At 37.1% G+C, this 16,774-nt stretch overlaps 1 protein-coding gene across 1 annotated transcript in view; it reads right to left on the bottom strand.

Moving 5' to 3' along the window:
- The window catches only part of B3GALNT2 (beta-1,3-N-acetylgalactosaminyltransferase 2), a 126,439-nt gene that overhangs the window by 6,500 nt on the left and 103,165 nt on the right, over positions 1-16,774 (bottom strand). Inside the window, exons 6-10 of the mRNA XM_007938469.1 lie at positions 13,923-14,033; positions 7,750-7,828; positions 6,106-6,289; positions 2,390-2,515; positions 1,059-1,218 (exon numbers count right to left, since the gene is read on the bottom strand). Of these exons, the coding sequence (XP_007936660.1) occupies positions 1,059-1,218; positions 2,390-2,515; positions 6,106-6,289; positions 7,750-7,828; positions 13,923-14,033 (660 nt within the window). The remainder of the gene's footprint in view (positions 1-1,058; positions 1,219-2,389; positions 2,516-6,105; positions 6,290-7,749; positions 7,829-13,922; positions 14,034-16,774) is intronic.

Raw genomic sequence — 16,774 nt, 5'->3', positions numbered from 1 at the left:
TGCGATGAATAAATCGTTGGTCTTGCAAAATTCTATCATGTAATCTCCAGCATCATTTCTATGTCAAGGCCATATTTTCCTATTAGTGGTGATTCTTCTTTGTTTCCAACTTTTGCATTCCAGTCACCAGTAATAATCAGTACATCTTGACTGCATGTTTAGTCAATCTCAGACTGCTGAAGTTGGTAAATATCTTCAATTTCTTCATCTTTGGTCTTGGTGATTGGTGCATAAATTTGAACAGTAGTATTAACTGGTCTTCTTGTAGGTGTTTATTATCCTATCATTGATTGCAATGTACTTGAGGATAGATCTTAAGCGTTCTTTGTGACGATAAATGCCACACCATTTTTGTTCAATTTGTCATTCATAGTATAGCAAACCATATGGTTGCCTGATTCAAAATGGCCAAAACCAATCCATTTTCAGCTCACTAATGCCTAGGATATCAATCTTCAGGTTGGAAGGCACTCAAAATACAATTGGGAAGACCTGCTTCCTCAAATTAGAGTTACTCTTAATGATGTGGATGGAATAAAGCTTTCCAGACCTTCATTTGCTGATGTGGCACCAACTCAAAATGAGAAGAAACAGCTGCCAACATCCATTAATAATTGGAATGCAGAAAGCATGAAATATAAATCTTGGAAAAGCAGAAGTTGTCAAAAATGAATTAGAGTGTATAAAGATGATAGATATTCTAGTCATTAGTGAGATGAAATGGCCTGGCATAGGCCATTTTGAATGAATGTTGAAACACTCATACCACAATGAAATGAGAAGATGACACCTGATAGGAGAAGTAGACAGCCTACTCTTCCTTCAGGGATTATACTTGTAAATACAGGCTGGAAATGTAAGTAGGCTCAAGAAAGAATAGAATTTCAAGCCAAGATTTGAGGGATACTTAAAAGTATAACCCTAACCCTTGAGGGATTATTCTGACAGAATAATATGCTTTCCCTAAAATGGGTTGGCTGTGCTTTTAGTGACAGAACATTGGGCTGGATTAAACTTGGTTTGATGAGTGGATCTTTAGATAACAAATCCTTAATTACCTGATAGGTCTTTAATCTCTCTGAGTTGCTTGCCAGCCAGTGTACAATGTCTCTGGAGATTACATAACCTGACCCACATGCGAATGCAGGGTAAGCAGGACTGGGGTACTCTAACTCCTGCCATTTTCCAGTTCGGTCAACTGCCCAATTCATTCTGAAACTGAGAATGAAGATCATTTGGCTTCTTTGTGTTGGTTTAATATATCATGATTCCTTTATTATCATTACAAAGGGATAAGCTATTTGTTTGTAAAAGCAAGGAAAGACGAATGAGAACATATTTTTTTAATCCCAATGAGTGCTTTATATAAAGAAGTGGCATAATACTCTCATAGATGCAATTATGGAGCTTCTGAATAGAAAGTATCAGAAGATCACCTGTGTATGTAAATCTCAATTCCCCCCAAAACCCTCACTGATCCATATAAGTATTCTTGAAGGAGCACAGAAAACAGTTTCAGCGATATCAGACAATTTATTCTAAAATAAAACATATAGCAGCTTCTATTCTGAATACCACATATTTTTAGGGTGTGAGAAAAAAAGTCACATTAGCCTGAGATTTTTTATTTATTTTTTTTCTAATTTCAATGGCACATAACAACAACAACAATTGTAAAATAATAAAATACAGCCAAGAGACCAACGGGGCAGTTTTGTGTCTCAACCACATTGTTATTATGAAAAATGACTTGCATACTGTGGTAGTTAAGTCTGTGTGTCAACTTGGCTGGGCCTGGTTGAGTGGCTGGGCAGCTGAACAGAGTTATTCCCCATGGTGAGACTGGTAATGAACTTCATGGTGGAATCTATTAGAGTAGCTGAATGGTCTGCTTCCCATATATAAGAAATAGCTTTGGGAATGGTCTCTAGCTTAGGCACGTTTGAACCCTGCATGTAGCCATGTCGTCGTTTAGCAGCCTGCCATGTTCTGCCAACCTTGGGACTTACAATGGACTTGAATTAATGGTATGCCATATGGTTTGGTAACATTGGGACTGTGGCTTTTTACTTGTCAACCTTGGCCTTGTCAGTCTCAGCAGCCAGCAGCTGTCTGAGTGAAAAAAGCCTCTAGCTTCACTGGGCTGGGAACAGGAGGCAGAGCTGAAGCCCAAGGTTAAGGGACTTTCACTCAGCCCCTAGAGCCTGGCACTTTGAACTTGAACTTAAAGCATCTAAACTGTAAGAGAATAAACTCATGTTTCTTCAAGCCATCCCTTTTGTGGTATATTCTTGTCAGAGCGGTAGTAGGTAACCAGAACACATACTTAATTCTAAATTATATTTGATCAAGTACATGAAAGTCAATGGACTAAAAGTGTTTAACTTACTTTCCCCACCAAAAATTAGGCCCCTCCAGACTTTTGTGAGTGATTCTATTAAATACAGCTTCTAAGTCTATGTAACAGTCATCATCTGTCTTTAGAAGTAAGTCAAAACTGGTTGTTTCCACAGTCCTGTTGGCAAAGATATGAAAATCAGTGTGACCATACCAGGAAACAAGTAACACCAATGCAATGATATCACTAACATCTTCATTAAAAACTATACCAGTTCCACTTTCAGTTTCTTATTCCTCAAATGCTGAGAACATTTCTTCTAACAGAACAATTGCTGCTATCAACTATAATCCTCATTTGTTAACTGGTAAGTGGTAAAACAGAAAAAAGTACCAAGCTGACTTTAAAAGATGGGAAGGAAAAAAAAACAATGAGAAAGAAATCTGGCTGAAGTGGGACAATGATCAAACATACGTCGTAAGAATTGCTCAAGTCAGGCTGCCCAATCTATGAAACATTTGAACATTAGTTATTTGAACTTTGCCCCATTTCTTCTTCTTCTTTTTTTGTAAATGTGTTTTCAGTCATTGTTTACATAGCAGTTTAGGTTCCCATTCAATTTCTACACAAATGTTCACTCACATTGGTTACACTCTTCACAATGCATGAACATTCTGAATATTTCCATTCTAGTTCCATTTTCATTCATCTAGTTTCCCTGCTTCCTTGTTCCATTTGTTATTAATAGTAAAGGCCTAGGATAAGGGAACAGGTGTGATACCTCGCCTCTTATATATATAGGAACACTGCTGTACAACAAGATGGGTTTTATACTATTATGTATATGACCATAAAGATATTTACGAGTTTAAAAAAATCTGAGTTACAACACTGAAGCATACTTTCCCTTGGAAACAATTTTCAGCAATTAAACTATTATAAATGACCTTTTGGAAGGTACAGGATGATGACTTTATTTATCTCGAAATCAAAAAAGGAAATATTTAAGAGCATCGAGAGGCAAAACTGACTCATTTCCATTGATAATCTCTGAATATCATTGTTTAAAAAAACCTTGTCTTATTAGGGAACCAACCAGATGACAGAAATCTGGAGAAAGTTTCATTAGGTCAGAGAATGTTAATTTAGTATTGATGGGTCCACACAAAATAGCATAACATTATTTCTAAAGTTTATTTCTAATTAACAGTATAAGACATATATAAAATAGTTACTTGCTAATTAGAAATAAAAAGGAGCCCTGGTGGTGCAAAGATAAAGTGCTTGGCTGCTAAGTGAAAGGCTGGTACCCACCACCCAACGGCAACACGGGAGAAAAGACCTGGTGATAACGATTATAGCCTAGAAACCCCTATGGTCACCGAGTCAGAGTTGACTCAATGGCACCCAACAACAGAAATTAGAAATAAACTTTTGTGGTAAAGGACATTCAGGTAACTGAAAAATCAATAAAAATGAATACTGAAACTTTACAGTGTAAAGTGCAGAAGGGTGGAGTATGCTATGGGTAAGTGGAGCCCAGAAGCACAGATTTGTTCAAAGGTTACTGCCATAATTCAGGTGGAGAAGATGACAGCTCAGAGTAGACAACAACAGCCAGAGATTGATGGGAGGGGGCTAAGATATTAGAGATATGTAAGGAAAAGATATAAAACAAACTGAAGACAATATGTGAACTAAAATAAATTTGCACAATTTGGAAATTATGGCCCTATACTAAGTCCTAATACAGTTCGTGATTTCCCATTTCTGGAATATCCAATCTTACTCAACTTCTCTTTACACCATTACTTTGCCCTCACCTAGGCAAGAACTCCCAATTCCATTCCTGAGCTTATTGTTGTTATGTGCCGTCGAGTTGGACCCGACTGACTCATAGCGACCCCTCCTAGGAAATGGGAACTGTCATGCATTCATTGCTAGTCAAATGGATACATTTGGGGACCCCTCCTTGGGTTTCCGAGGCAGTATCACTACAGAAGTAGATTGCCCCATCTTCCTTCCGAGGAGTGGCTGGTGGGTTTGAACCTCCAGCCTTCTGGTTAGCAGTCAAGTGCCTTAGGCATTATGCTACCAGAGCTCCTTTCCTGAGCTTAAGGAAAGTTAATTTTCTTACTACAGCTGTCCAAACTTGGTTTTCTAGAAATACCTAAATTGCCAACCCTCATTTACATCCATCCACAGGACACCTTCAATATCATATTAACTTGCCCCAACTACAGAATATCACTTTTCATATGCTAGTTAGAATGTCTACCTCTCAGGACCAAGAACCATGTTCATAAAGTACCTGATAAATTCCCACTCTGCTAAGGGCAACAGAAGAAAAGAAAAGACAGACACTGGAACTCACTGACAAGGTTTTAAGAAAGAAAAGACAAAGATGGTTTTTAAAAACAGGTTTAGCCTCAATGGAGATACAGTTAGAAGGCTTTGGTTGCACACTTATAGATAGTATGAAGGGACTCAACAGCAAATTATGGGATCTTATTATAACAATAGGGAGCTCTGATAGTGTAGTTCCTAAGGCACTTGACTGCTAAGCAGAAGGCTGGAGGTTCAAACCCACCAGCCACTCCTCGGAAGGAAGGTTGGGCAATCTGCTTCCATAGTTACACTTACTGCCTCAGAAACCCAAGGAGGGGCTGCTATGAGTTGGGTCCGACTCCACGGCACATAACAACAATAACAACATAATAACAATAATATCAACAATAACTGCTATTAAATACAGCTTACAATTAAATACTGACTGAATATATATTTATTAGCGATTAAATAACAACTATTGTTGTTGTTGTAGCATAGTGCCTAAGGCACTTGACTGCTAACCAGAAGGCTGGCAGTTCAAACCCACCAGCCACTCCTTGGAAGGAAGGTGGGGCAATCTACTTCTGTAGTGATACTGCCTTGGAAACCCAAGGAGGGGTCGCTATGAGTTGGGTCTGACTCGATGGCACATTACAAAACAACAACTCATAGCAACCCCTCTTTGGGTTTCTGAAGCGATATCACTATGGAAGTAGATTGCCCCACCTTCCTTCCGAGGAGTGGCTGGTGGGTTTGAACCATAGTAAATGAAAAATTTATTACTATTATTATATAAAGGTAGGAATTACAAATAAAATCCAAGAAATCCTGGCAGGTCTGATAGCTATCAATATGATTAAAACCAAAAAACAAACCCACTGCCATGGAGTTGATTCAGACTTACAGCAACCCTAATTGGGTTTCCAAGATGGTAAATTTTTATGGAAGTAGACTGTCTCAGCTTCCTTCCATGGAACACCTGGTGGGTTTGAACTGCCAACCATCTGATCAGCAGTCAAATACCTTAGACACTGGGCCACCAGATCTCCTTAGAGAATGAACATAGTGTATATTCAGTTGAACAGAATTCAGATACATAACCTGGGTATGACAGACAATAACTGGAGGATTTAGGTAAGTGGGTATGAATACAACTGAAAATGGACCATCATTTTCAAACTCACTGATTTGCGTCTAATGCTGACTTGAGACAATCACGGCAAGTAGGAATGATGCAAAGTGAATCAATTTTTGTCTTATTTTTGCTAGGTTAATATCCTTAATATTATGGACTTGGTAATGTACATAAGAGAGGGTGTTTAGGTATCTTTGTTTTGTTTTTTTTTTTGTAAATCATCATTTGAAGTTGATACATTGTTTCTACATCAGAAGAACAATAAAACAAGTTCTGGCTACCCAACATTTTTACAACCTACCATCTATAGAAGTTCAATAATTTTGCAGGAACATTTCGGTAAGTGTCGACTACATCCACGAAAACAATATCATTATAAATTCTGCTTTCCTCCTTTAGTAAGGAGTCTTCCTCATGGAGATTAATGATATGATCAATGAGTCTTCGAGGACGAGAATGAAGGTTTTTTAAGAGAGTATCACCTTCTAAAAGGAAAAATTGACACACTGTAGAAAAATGCTATTGGCAAACTTAAAATCCAGACCTTCTAATATAAGGTACACCAAAACTCTTTCCAAAGTAATCTAATAGAAACACAGGTGTTAGGAACTTCAGGGTAGGGAAATGGGAACTGTCATGCATTCACTGCTAGTCAAATGGATACTTTTGGGGAGCAATCTGGCAATATCTAGTTATGCTGAAGTTGCGCACATTTCTGGTTCAGTAAAGGCTACTTTTAAGGAGCTCTGGTAGCATAGTGCCTAAGGCACTTGACTGCTAACCAGAAGGCTGGCGGTTCAAACCCACCAGCCACTTCTTGGAAGGAAGGTTCGGTTATCTACTTCCATGATGATACTGCCTCGGCAACCCAAGGAGGGGCTGCTATGAGTTGGAGCCCACTCAGCGGCACATAACAACAACAAGGCTATTTTTAGATGCAGCCCTAGAGAAATTATTTCACATGTTTACAAGAATTTCGCTGCAGCATTGTTTGGCAGTGGGGCCCAGGAATGTGTATTTTAAACTGTCACTTCAGGTGACTGATACACGTAGAACACAGGCTACCTTTTGAGAGATACAAGCCAGTAAGCCCATAAAAAGATGGAACATTATTAGCTGTCAGGGAAATGCAAATCCAAATCACAATGAGCTACTACTTCCACTAGGTTGGCTAGAATCAAAAAAATAGATGACAATTCAGAGTAATTGGAACCCTCATACACTGCTGGTGAGAATGGGTGTGCCTGCCTTGCCCTGGTAGTTCCAGGAATGGTTAAACATAGAGTTGCCATATGATCCAGCATTCCATTCCTAGGTATTTGTCAAAAAGAAATGAAAACATGTTCATGTAAACACTTGTTCACAAATGTTCACAGCAGCATTATTCGTAACTACCAAAAAGTTGAAGCAACTCAAATGTTCATCAACTAATTAATGGACGAATAAAATGTGTATATTAGTACAATGGAATATATTTAGCCATAAAAAATAAAGGAAGTACTGATTCATGTTAAAACATAGATAAACCTTGAAAACATTATGCTGAGTGAAAGAAGCAAGTCATAAATGACCACATATTTATCTATTCCAGAACAGGTAAATCCACAGAGAAAGGAGGTAAGGAGTGGGGAAAAGGGAGTAAGGATAGTGACTGCTAAAGGGTATGGGGCTTCTCTGTGGGGCAATGGAAATGTTCTGGAATTAGTGGTGATGGTTTCAGAACTCTGTGAATATACTAAAAACCACTGAATTGCACAAAAAGGATGAATTGAATGGTATGTGAACTATCTCAATAAAGGTATAAAGCTATATATATATATATATATATATATATATATATACACACACAAAATTATGTTTTTATATATTATTTATGTCAAAGTATAAAGTTAGGTTAGGTATGTAACATTCAGCAGGCTTTTCAACTTCCAACCAACAGACTTACCCTGAATAGTATAAATAAAACCTCCTGCAATTCCCTCTACACCTTCCATGAATTCATGAGGCAGTGTGCCCTCCCCAGCCTGAAAGAACGAGAAAGAAGCACTCAATATGTTTCTTTACTAAAAACACATTTTTTATATTTAAAAAATGATGTGGCAAAATCATAAGCCTCCATAGCAGACAGATCCATCTAAAATGCTGGTGCACTAGAAGTAAGTGTATAGTATCAGAATGGCATATAGTACTTTCGTAATTTTTGTTATTTAATAACAATATTAAACAACAGGCATACTCACTAATCAGAATTCCAACTTATGTAGAATCATGTGCTCTTGTACTTGCTACTATAATGACACAAAAACCAATCTCATTTTACATCCCAATCCCACTACTTAAAAAAAAAAAAAAAAAGCAACAAACTACCATCTTTGATATTTTGGAGAATGAAAATTCCCAGAAACTCAATATATCCAGGCACATTTTAAAGTTAGGTTACCATACAGAGAAAAGCCCCTCTAAATGAACAACAGTCTGTCCCAAACAGTTCAGACAGAACTCTGCTGATGTTTTTGAAGTGGCCAGAGACTAATTGTGCCAAAGGCCAACAACATTCCTTTCTAACTCTTAAGATTAGAGGATCTTTTCTTATTAGAGATTTACCTCTCTTCACCTCAAAAGTTACCCCATGCTCTTAACTCAAAAAGAAAACGTTTTATTTCTGTGTGTTGCATACTAATATAGCACATCTACAAGAGCTATTCTCCAGCTGCTGGAGGCTGGGCCAGACTTTCAGAGGTTTGGCTCAGCATGTTTGTGGTACTTCTTCTACATACACATGTAACCAAGAGGGAACTGCTTGGCTATTCCTCTTTCATCAGGGTTGTACCATACAAAGCATTGTTTTAAGGCTGGTAGACAGACAGTGTTCTAAGGTAATTGTCATTTAATTTAAAACTGGTTTGTAGCTGAATGCTGAGAGAATTACTAAAGGTGGATGTTATAGATTCCAATTGTGTAATTTTAATAGAAGGTTGTAAACTCTATTTTTTCTTTTTTATAATTCTATATGCTATTTTTTGGCTTGTTTAGAACTTGATATTTTTTATCAACTTCTCTCTAAAAGGCTACATTTGGCTTTTAATTTGGCTTTTTAGATTTTCAATCATAACTGCTGGCAAGACAGCAAGATACAGTGAAAAATTTTAAGCTCCGTGCATTTATAATGAAAACATTTCCACATAAATTTCTTAATAGGCTAAAAAGTTATCTGAATTTTGCTTTTTTTTTTTTAGATTGCTGTTGTTGTTAGGAAGGCTTTGATTCATATTGACACTATGCAGAAGAGAACAAAACACTGCTCGGTCCTGTGCCAGCCCACAAACCTTGCTATGCTTCAGTCTACTGTTCCAGCCAGTGTGTCAATCCATCTCACTGAGGTCTTCCCCTTTTTCTGACCCTCCACTTTACCAACCATCATATCCTTTTCCAGAGACTGATTACTTCTGATCACATGACCAAAACAGGTAAGATAGGAAGTATGGCCAGTCTCAGTTCTGAGGAGCTTTTCAACTGCACTTCTTCCAGGATAGATTTGTTTGTTCTTCTGGCAGTTCATGGTACTTTCAGTATTCTTCACCAACACTACAACTCAAAAGCATCAACTCTTCTTTGGTTTTCCTTATTCTTTGTCAAGCTTTCACATGCATATGAGGTGACTGAAAACACCATGGCTTGGGTTAGGCACACCTTAATCTTCAAAGAGACATCTTTGCTCCTCAACACTTTAAAGAGATCTTTTGCAGCAGATATGCCCAGTGTAATACGTTGTTTGGTTTTTCGACTGCTGCTTCCATTGGTGTTGATTGTGGAACCAAGTAATATGAAATCTTTGAAAACTTCAATCTTCTCTCCATTATTGTGATGCTGCTTATTGGTCCAAGCTGTGAGGATTTTCGTTTTATGTTGAGGTGTAATCCATACCACAGACTGTAGTCTTTAATCTTCATCAGTAAGTGCTTCAAGTTACCTTCACTTTCAGCAAGCTAGGTTGTGTCATCTGCATATCGCAGGTTGCAAATGACTCTTCCTCCAATCCTGATGCTGTGTTCTTCTTCATATAGTTCAGCTTCTCAGATTATTTGCTCAGCATACAGCTTGAATAAAAAGTATGGTGAAAGGATACAACCCTGACACACTCCCTTCCTGATTTTAAACTATGCAATATCCCCTTGTTCTGTTCCAACAACAGGAAACATCAAAAGAAGATGGAAGGGATGCAGTCACTGTACCAAAAAGAATGGGTCAGTGTTCATCTATTTCAGGAGGTGGCATATGATCAAGAACTGATGGTACTGAAGGAAGAAGTCCAAGCTGCACTGAAGGAATTGGTGGAAGAAAAAGGCTCCAGGAATTGGTGGAATACCCATTGGGATGTTTCAGCAAATGGATGCCACACTGGAGGCATTTATTCATCTATGCCAATAAATTTGGATGTGGTGTATGTACAGGTTCCTCACAAGCACAATTAAGTGTTCTGGAATTCCCATTCTTCTCAATGTTATGTTATATAATTTGTTATGATCCAGAGAGTTGAATGCCTTTGCATAGTCAATAAAATACAAGTAAACATTTTCTCATGTTCTTTGCTTTCAGCCAAGATCCATTTGACGTCAGCAATGATATTCCTTGTTCCACATCCTCTTCAGAATCCAGCCTGCATTTCTGGAAGTTCCCTGTCAATATACTGCTGCAACCATTTTTGAATTATCTTCAGCAAGATTTTACTTGTGTGTGATATTAATGATACTGTTTGATAATTTCCATACTGTGTGGGATCACCTTTCTTTGGAATGGGTACAAATATGGATTTCTTCCAGTCAGTTGGCCAGGCAGCTGTTTTCCAAATTTCTTGGATGAAATCCACAGTCAGCTCCTGGCCTTGTTTTGCTTGTAGATATCAAGCTTCTCCATCGCCTTTTTGAACAGATGTAGTCGATCTGATTCCTGTGTATTCCATCTGGTGAAATCCACAAGTATAGCTGCCATTTATGTTGTTGAAAAAAGATACTTGTAATGAATGAGTCGTTGGTCTTGCAAAATTCTATCAAATGGATCTCGGCATCATTTCTACCACCATGGCCATATTTTCCAACTACTGGTGATTCTTTTTTGTTTCCAACTTTTGCATTCCAGTTACTAGTAATAATCAACATATCATGATTACATGTTTGGTCAATTTCAGACCGCAGAAGTTGGTAAAAACCTTCAATTACCTCGTCTTTGACTTTCGTGGTTGGTGCGTAAATTTGAATAATAGAAGAATTATTATGGTCTTCCTTGTAGGTGTATGGATATTATTCTACCACTGACAGCACTGTACTTCAGGATAGATCTTGAAACATTCTTTGTGATGATAAACGTCACATCATTCTGCTTCAGTTTGTAATCCCTGGCATAGTAGATCATATGACTGTCTGATTCAAAATGGGCAAAAACAAGTCCATTTCACCTCACTAATGCCTAGGACACCAATCTTTATGTGTTTCGTTTCATTTTTGACAACTTCCAATTTTCCTAGACTCATACTTTGTACATTCCATGTTCCAATTATTAATGGATGTTTGCAGCTGTTTCTTGCCATTTTGAGTCATGCCACATCAGTAAATGGAGGTCCCCAAAGCTTTACTCCATCCATGTAATTAAGATGGACTCTACTTTGAGGAGGCTTCTCTTCCCCTGTCTTATTTTGAGTATATTCTGACCTGAGGGGCTCATCTTCTGGCAGTATATTGAAACTTTTTTCAGGGTTATTCACGTTTTCCTGTACTATATGAGTGTTTCACTCCTATTCATAATGTTTTCACTGGCCTGTCTTCTTCCCAGTCTTAGTCTGGAAGCTCCACTGAAACTTGTCCACCATTGGTGACCCTGTTGGTATTTGAAATACTGGTGGCATAGCCTCTAGCCTCATAGCAACACACACATCACCACTATATGACAAAACTGACAGATGAGTGGTAGTCCAGTGCAATATGACATCTGACTTCTTGACTGCCGATTCCAGGAGTGTTGACTGTGGATCCAAGTAAAATAAAATCTCTCACAACTTCAGTCTTTTCTCCATTTATTGTGATGTTACTTAATGGTCCAGTTGTTAGGATTTCTGTTTTCTTATGTTGCAGTATAATCCATTCTGAAGAATGCAATCTTTGATCTTCATCAGTAAATGCTTCAAGTCATCTTTACATTGCAGGCTGTTAATCCTTCTTCATATAGTCCAGTTTCTCGTTCGAATGGCAGCCTCTTGATCTATATACAGGCTCTTTATGAGAGCAATTAAGTGTTCTGGAATTCCCATTTCTCACAATGTTACCCATAATTTTTTATGATCTCCAGTTGAATGCTTTTGCATAGTCAATAAAAGACAGATAAACATCTTTCTGGTATTCTTTGCTTTCATCCAAGATCTACGTGCCATCAGTAATGATATCCCCTGTTCTACTTCCTCTTCTGAATTCAACTTGAATTTCAGGAAGTTCCCTGTCAATATACTGAATTATCTCTAGCAAAATTTTACTTGCATATGATAGTGTTTGATAATCATCACATTCTATTGGATGGTCTTTCTTCAGAATGGGCACAAATGGATTACTTCCAGTCAGCTGGCCAGGTAGCTGTCTTCCAAATTTTTGGGGATAAATGTTTAAGTGCCTTCAGTGCTTCATCCATTTGTTGAAACATCTCAATGGGTAGTCTGTTAATTCCTAGAGATTTGTTTTTGTCCCAAGTATTTAATGCAGCTTAGATTTTTTCCTTCAATAATATTAGCTAAGTGTTTTAGCTACTTTTGACCTTTTGCACCTATGTTTGCCTCCAAAGCTGATCAATTGAGTCTTTACATTTGAACTTAGACCTCATCTCAGAAGTAAACTTATCTCCTTCTTTGTAACCAACTCAAATACTTCTGAACTCTGGTACATTTTGGATATTATAAAATGTCATAAAAAGAAATGTGCAAACATAATAAACAGAAAAGAAACAAACAACAAAAAAAGAATACAATTATTCCATAAAATTTTTATGTTAAATAAAGAACTTTTCGTAATATAGGATAAAATCATAAATCCTTAATAACATGGCCTACAAGGCTAAAGTTGTAACCACAGATGAATCCATGTGTCTGTTTTATGTTTAATACCTTTTTTCCTCATTAGCACTGTAAGCTCCATTGGGTGCTGCTACTGGGCCTATTTTGTTCCCCACTGTGTCTGCTTTATAAGAAGTGTGCAGTAAATTTTTTTTGAATGAGTAGTAACATATCAAATTATTTTGATTTCAAACTTAGGAATTCATGTGAAAAAGGTTAATGCTTAATGAAAATATACTAAGCTTGAGTATTTATATGCCAATTGTTTTCCTAATCATTAGACTAGAGGATCAAGAATGAAAGACTGTGTCTATAACACCACCACACACAACACTTGTTTATTTAAAGTTCATCATTTTAAGTTTGCCTAGATCTTGTTAATTATATTTACTTGAGAAATTTAACCGTCAAACTGTTTTACATTTGAAGCAAATATGAATAAATGAAAAATATGAGTCAAAAGTATCAGTGTTGCTTCAGCAGTATAAATGAAAGCAGTATTCAATCTTCTTTTCCAATATTGTTATTGTTAGTATTTTAACTGACATTTTACTATCAAGATAAGATAGTGAATATTCTGAATTCTACTGAATAAATGTTCTTGAAGAATACTAACAAAAACTACTGAGAAATAAAATATTTGAACTTTAAAACTATACCAATCCTATGGCAGAATTTTATATTCACTAATTGGAAGGAAGGTTGGGCAATCTACTTCTGTAGTGATACCGCCTTGGAAACCCAAAAAGGGGTCGCTATGAGTCGGGTCCGACTGGATGGCACATAACAACAACAACAACAACAACAGTGTTGGAGTTATAAAATCATATTAACATTTGAGCTTTTAGTCTTTACTATAGTGACTCAACGATATTTTCTGCTGTGTTTGTTTTAAAACACACAGGATTCATTGTTTCCTATTGCCAATGTTAGTGTGAAAATAAATTTAAATATACTTCTATATATTAAAAATGCATAAAGGATGTTAAACAAAAATAGCATCTCCCAACCATAAAAACATAACTTACAGCAATGACTCTCAGAACTCCCCCGCCATCATTCACTGTCACTTTGTGAAGATTTCTTGACACAAGGCCTTGGAGGTCTTGACTCTCCCACACAATTGTGCCTTCAAAGCTCTTTTGTGGAAAGATAAACAGTGAGTTGATTTCTTTATTGTTATTTCTTGTTTATTTTTCTATTGGCTAACCATGCCCATAGAATGGAAGTACCTTTAGAGCAGGGATCTTGTTTGTCTTATCACACACTATATCCCCAGCAACTGAAAGGCCTAAAATATAACAGACACTTGAAAATGCATGCTGAATAAACATGCTGAACTCAAAATCAATTAGAATTAATTCTGGCATAGAACATGAAAGATAAAACCCTACTACTCATAAAAAAAAAAAAATTCATGTATTAAAATTAAGAGATAAAGCACTTTAAAGTAATGCCTCTTTATCTGGCATTATAAACTAACCGTACAAAATTCAATTTGTCCAATCATCTAGTTCAGTGGTTTGCAAACTTTTTTTTAAGCAATAAAACCTTTCTTTATTAAAACATATTTAAAAACACTTAAAAAAGTTAAGATTCCTCAGGCAGTTATATTCAACTGTGTATCCTTAATCTTCTTCATTATTTGTGAAACTCTTTATACACTTTGTAGAGCCCTAGGGTTCCTAAGCACATATCTTGCTTCTTGTTTTTGTTACGTGCCGTTGAGTCGGACTCGACTCATAGCGACCCCTCCTTGGGTTTCCAAGGCAGTATCACTATGGAAGTAGATTGCCCCATCTTCCTTCTGAGGAATGGCTGGTGGCTTTGAACCACCAGCCTTCTAGTTAGCAGTCAAGTGCCTTAGGCACTTTGCTACCAGAGCTCCTAAAACCAAATTCACTGCCATCAAGCGACCCCTCCTTGGGTTTCCGAGGCAGTTACCAGTACAGAAGTAGATTGCCCAGTCTTCCTTCTAAGGAAGGCTTCTGGTTAGCAGTCAAATGCTTTAGGCACTATGCTACCAAAGTAGCATGTACATGTCTTGCAGACACACCTTAAACTGGGCTTTATGGCCAGCTGAGCTCTGGTGGCGTAGTGCCTAAGGCATCTGACTGCTAATCAGAAGGCTGGCAGTTCAAACCCACCAGCTGCTCCTCAGAAGGAAGGTTGGGCAATCTACTTCCGTAGTGACAATGCCTTGGAAATCCAAGTTGGATCCAACTTGACGGCAGTGCATTGCGTTTTCATTGTTAGTATCATTACGAACAGTTATAGAAAGGACCACTGAAAGGGGCTTAGCTAGCTGTCCTGGCACTAGCTGGCATCAAAAAGACTGATAGTTTTTCCACTGCCTCCTCTCCTTCCTGTCAGCTGACACTTTTCACATTTCAACTTCTTTCCAAAGATTCTTGTAATAAATTAGATAATAAACCTTAAGTCTAAAAACTTATTATTAACAAGTTGGTGTAAGACCTAAGGGATAGTTCCATCTCCTTCACAGAATAAAGCCATATGCATTACTTTTTAAATCTCATTTCCTGGTCCTCTGTTACTGTATCAGTAATTGAAACAAGAGACAGTTTGACTGCAACTTAAGTCCTCTCCTAAAACAGAGGTCACTCAAGCTCCACAGCATTTTGGGTTAATGACAAAAGACTTGTATTTAAGCACTTAGTTATGTACCTTTCTCAGAACTACTTCTGGTGCCAGGTGTTCCAAGGACTAATACAGTCTACAATGCCTTTCTTTTGCTTAATGGAGGCCAGGTTAGAACTTCTACATGAATTTATAAATCAAAAACATTAGGGGATGAGTTATGTGATATAGTACTTTCCAGTTTTACTAAATAAACTGTATTATGCAACAAATAACTGTACACATGTATGGTATATTGCAGAATCTCATCGTTTCATTCTATACATTATACAGATATGCATGTCATATACATAAATACATTAGATTCAGATCTGCAACCATTATATACTTAGTAATCCCAATATCCACCCCGGTATGTAAAAACCTAATCTAATTAGGTAATTTTCCAACAAATTCTTTAGGTTAATGTTTAGGTTGATGTAAAAGATACAGTGTGTGTGTGTGTGTGTGTGTATTTATATATTTTTTCATTCTGTTGTACATAAGGTCACTATGACTCACAGATGACTCAACAGCATGTAACATTATATTTACATTAAATGTCTTTCTTTAAAAAAAAAAAATTATTGCATATCAGATACAGTAAAACCTGTGGAGGCCAGAACCTGGGTAAGGTGGAAACTTGTCAGAGAAGAAAAACTCAAATACATTCCATTAATTGAGAGTGACAGAAAAGTGGGAAGACTGCACCCTGTCAAATGTGGAAAACTTGTGAGACCTGGAAAAACAAGGCAGTCCCATTGAGTTCTGGCTCACAGGTTTGACTATTTGATAAAAAAATTGCATCCAGAATATGTAACAAACTCTTAAAGCTCAATAATAAAAAGACAAATAATACAATTTAAAAATGAGCAAAGGCATTGTTTCAAAGAAGATATACAAATGAAAAGATGCTCAGCATCATTAGCCATTAGAGAAATGCAAATACAAACCACAATAAGGTAGCTACCACTGCACACCCACTAGGATGGCTATGATTTAAAAAAAATCCAGATAACAAGTGTTGGATGTAGAAAAACTGGAACCTTCATATATTGTTGGTAAAAATATAGAATGGTGCCATGGCTTTGGAAGATATTACGGCTGTTCCTCAAATGGTTAAACAGTTGTCATATGATCCAGCATTCCACTCTAGTTACTTAATCAAGAGAAATGAAAACATATGGCCACACAAAAACTTGTATGTTAATGTTCATAGCAGCATCATGGAGTGTTTCCAAAA

The sequence above is a fragment of the Orycteropus afer genome, unplaced genomic scaffold (genome assembly GCF_000298275.1).
Source record: "Orycteropus afer afer isolate SDZICR_OR568_19922 unplaced genomic scaffold, OryAfe1.0 scaffold00050, whole genome shotgun sequence".
In the NCBI taxonomy this organism is placed as follows: Eukaryota; Metazoa; Chordata; class Mammalia; order Tubulidentata; family Orycteropodidae; genus Orycteropus; species Orycteropus afer.
Note: the sequence above shows the minus strand (reverse complement) of the source record. Positions and strands in the feature narration are given on the sequence as shown.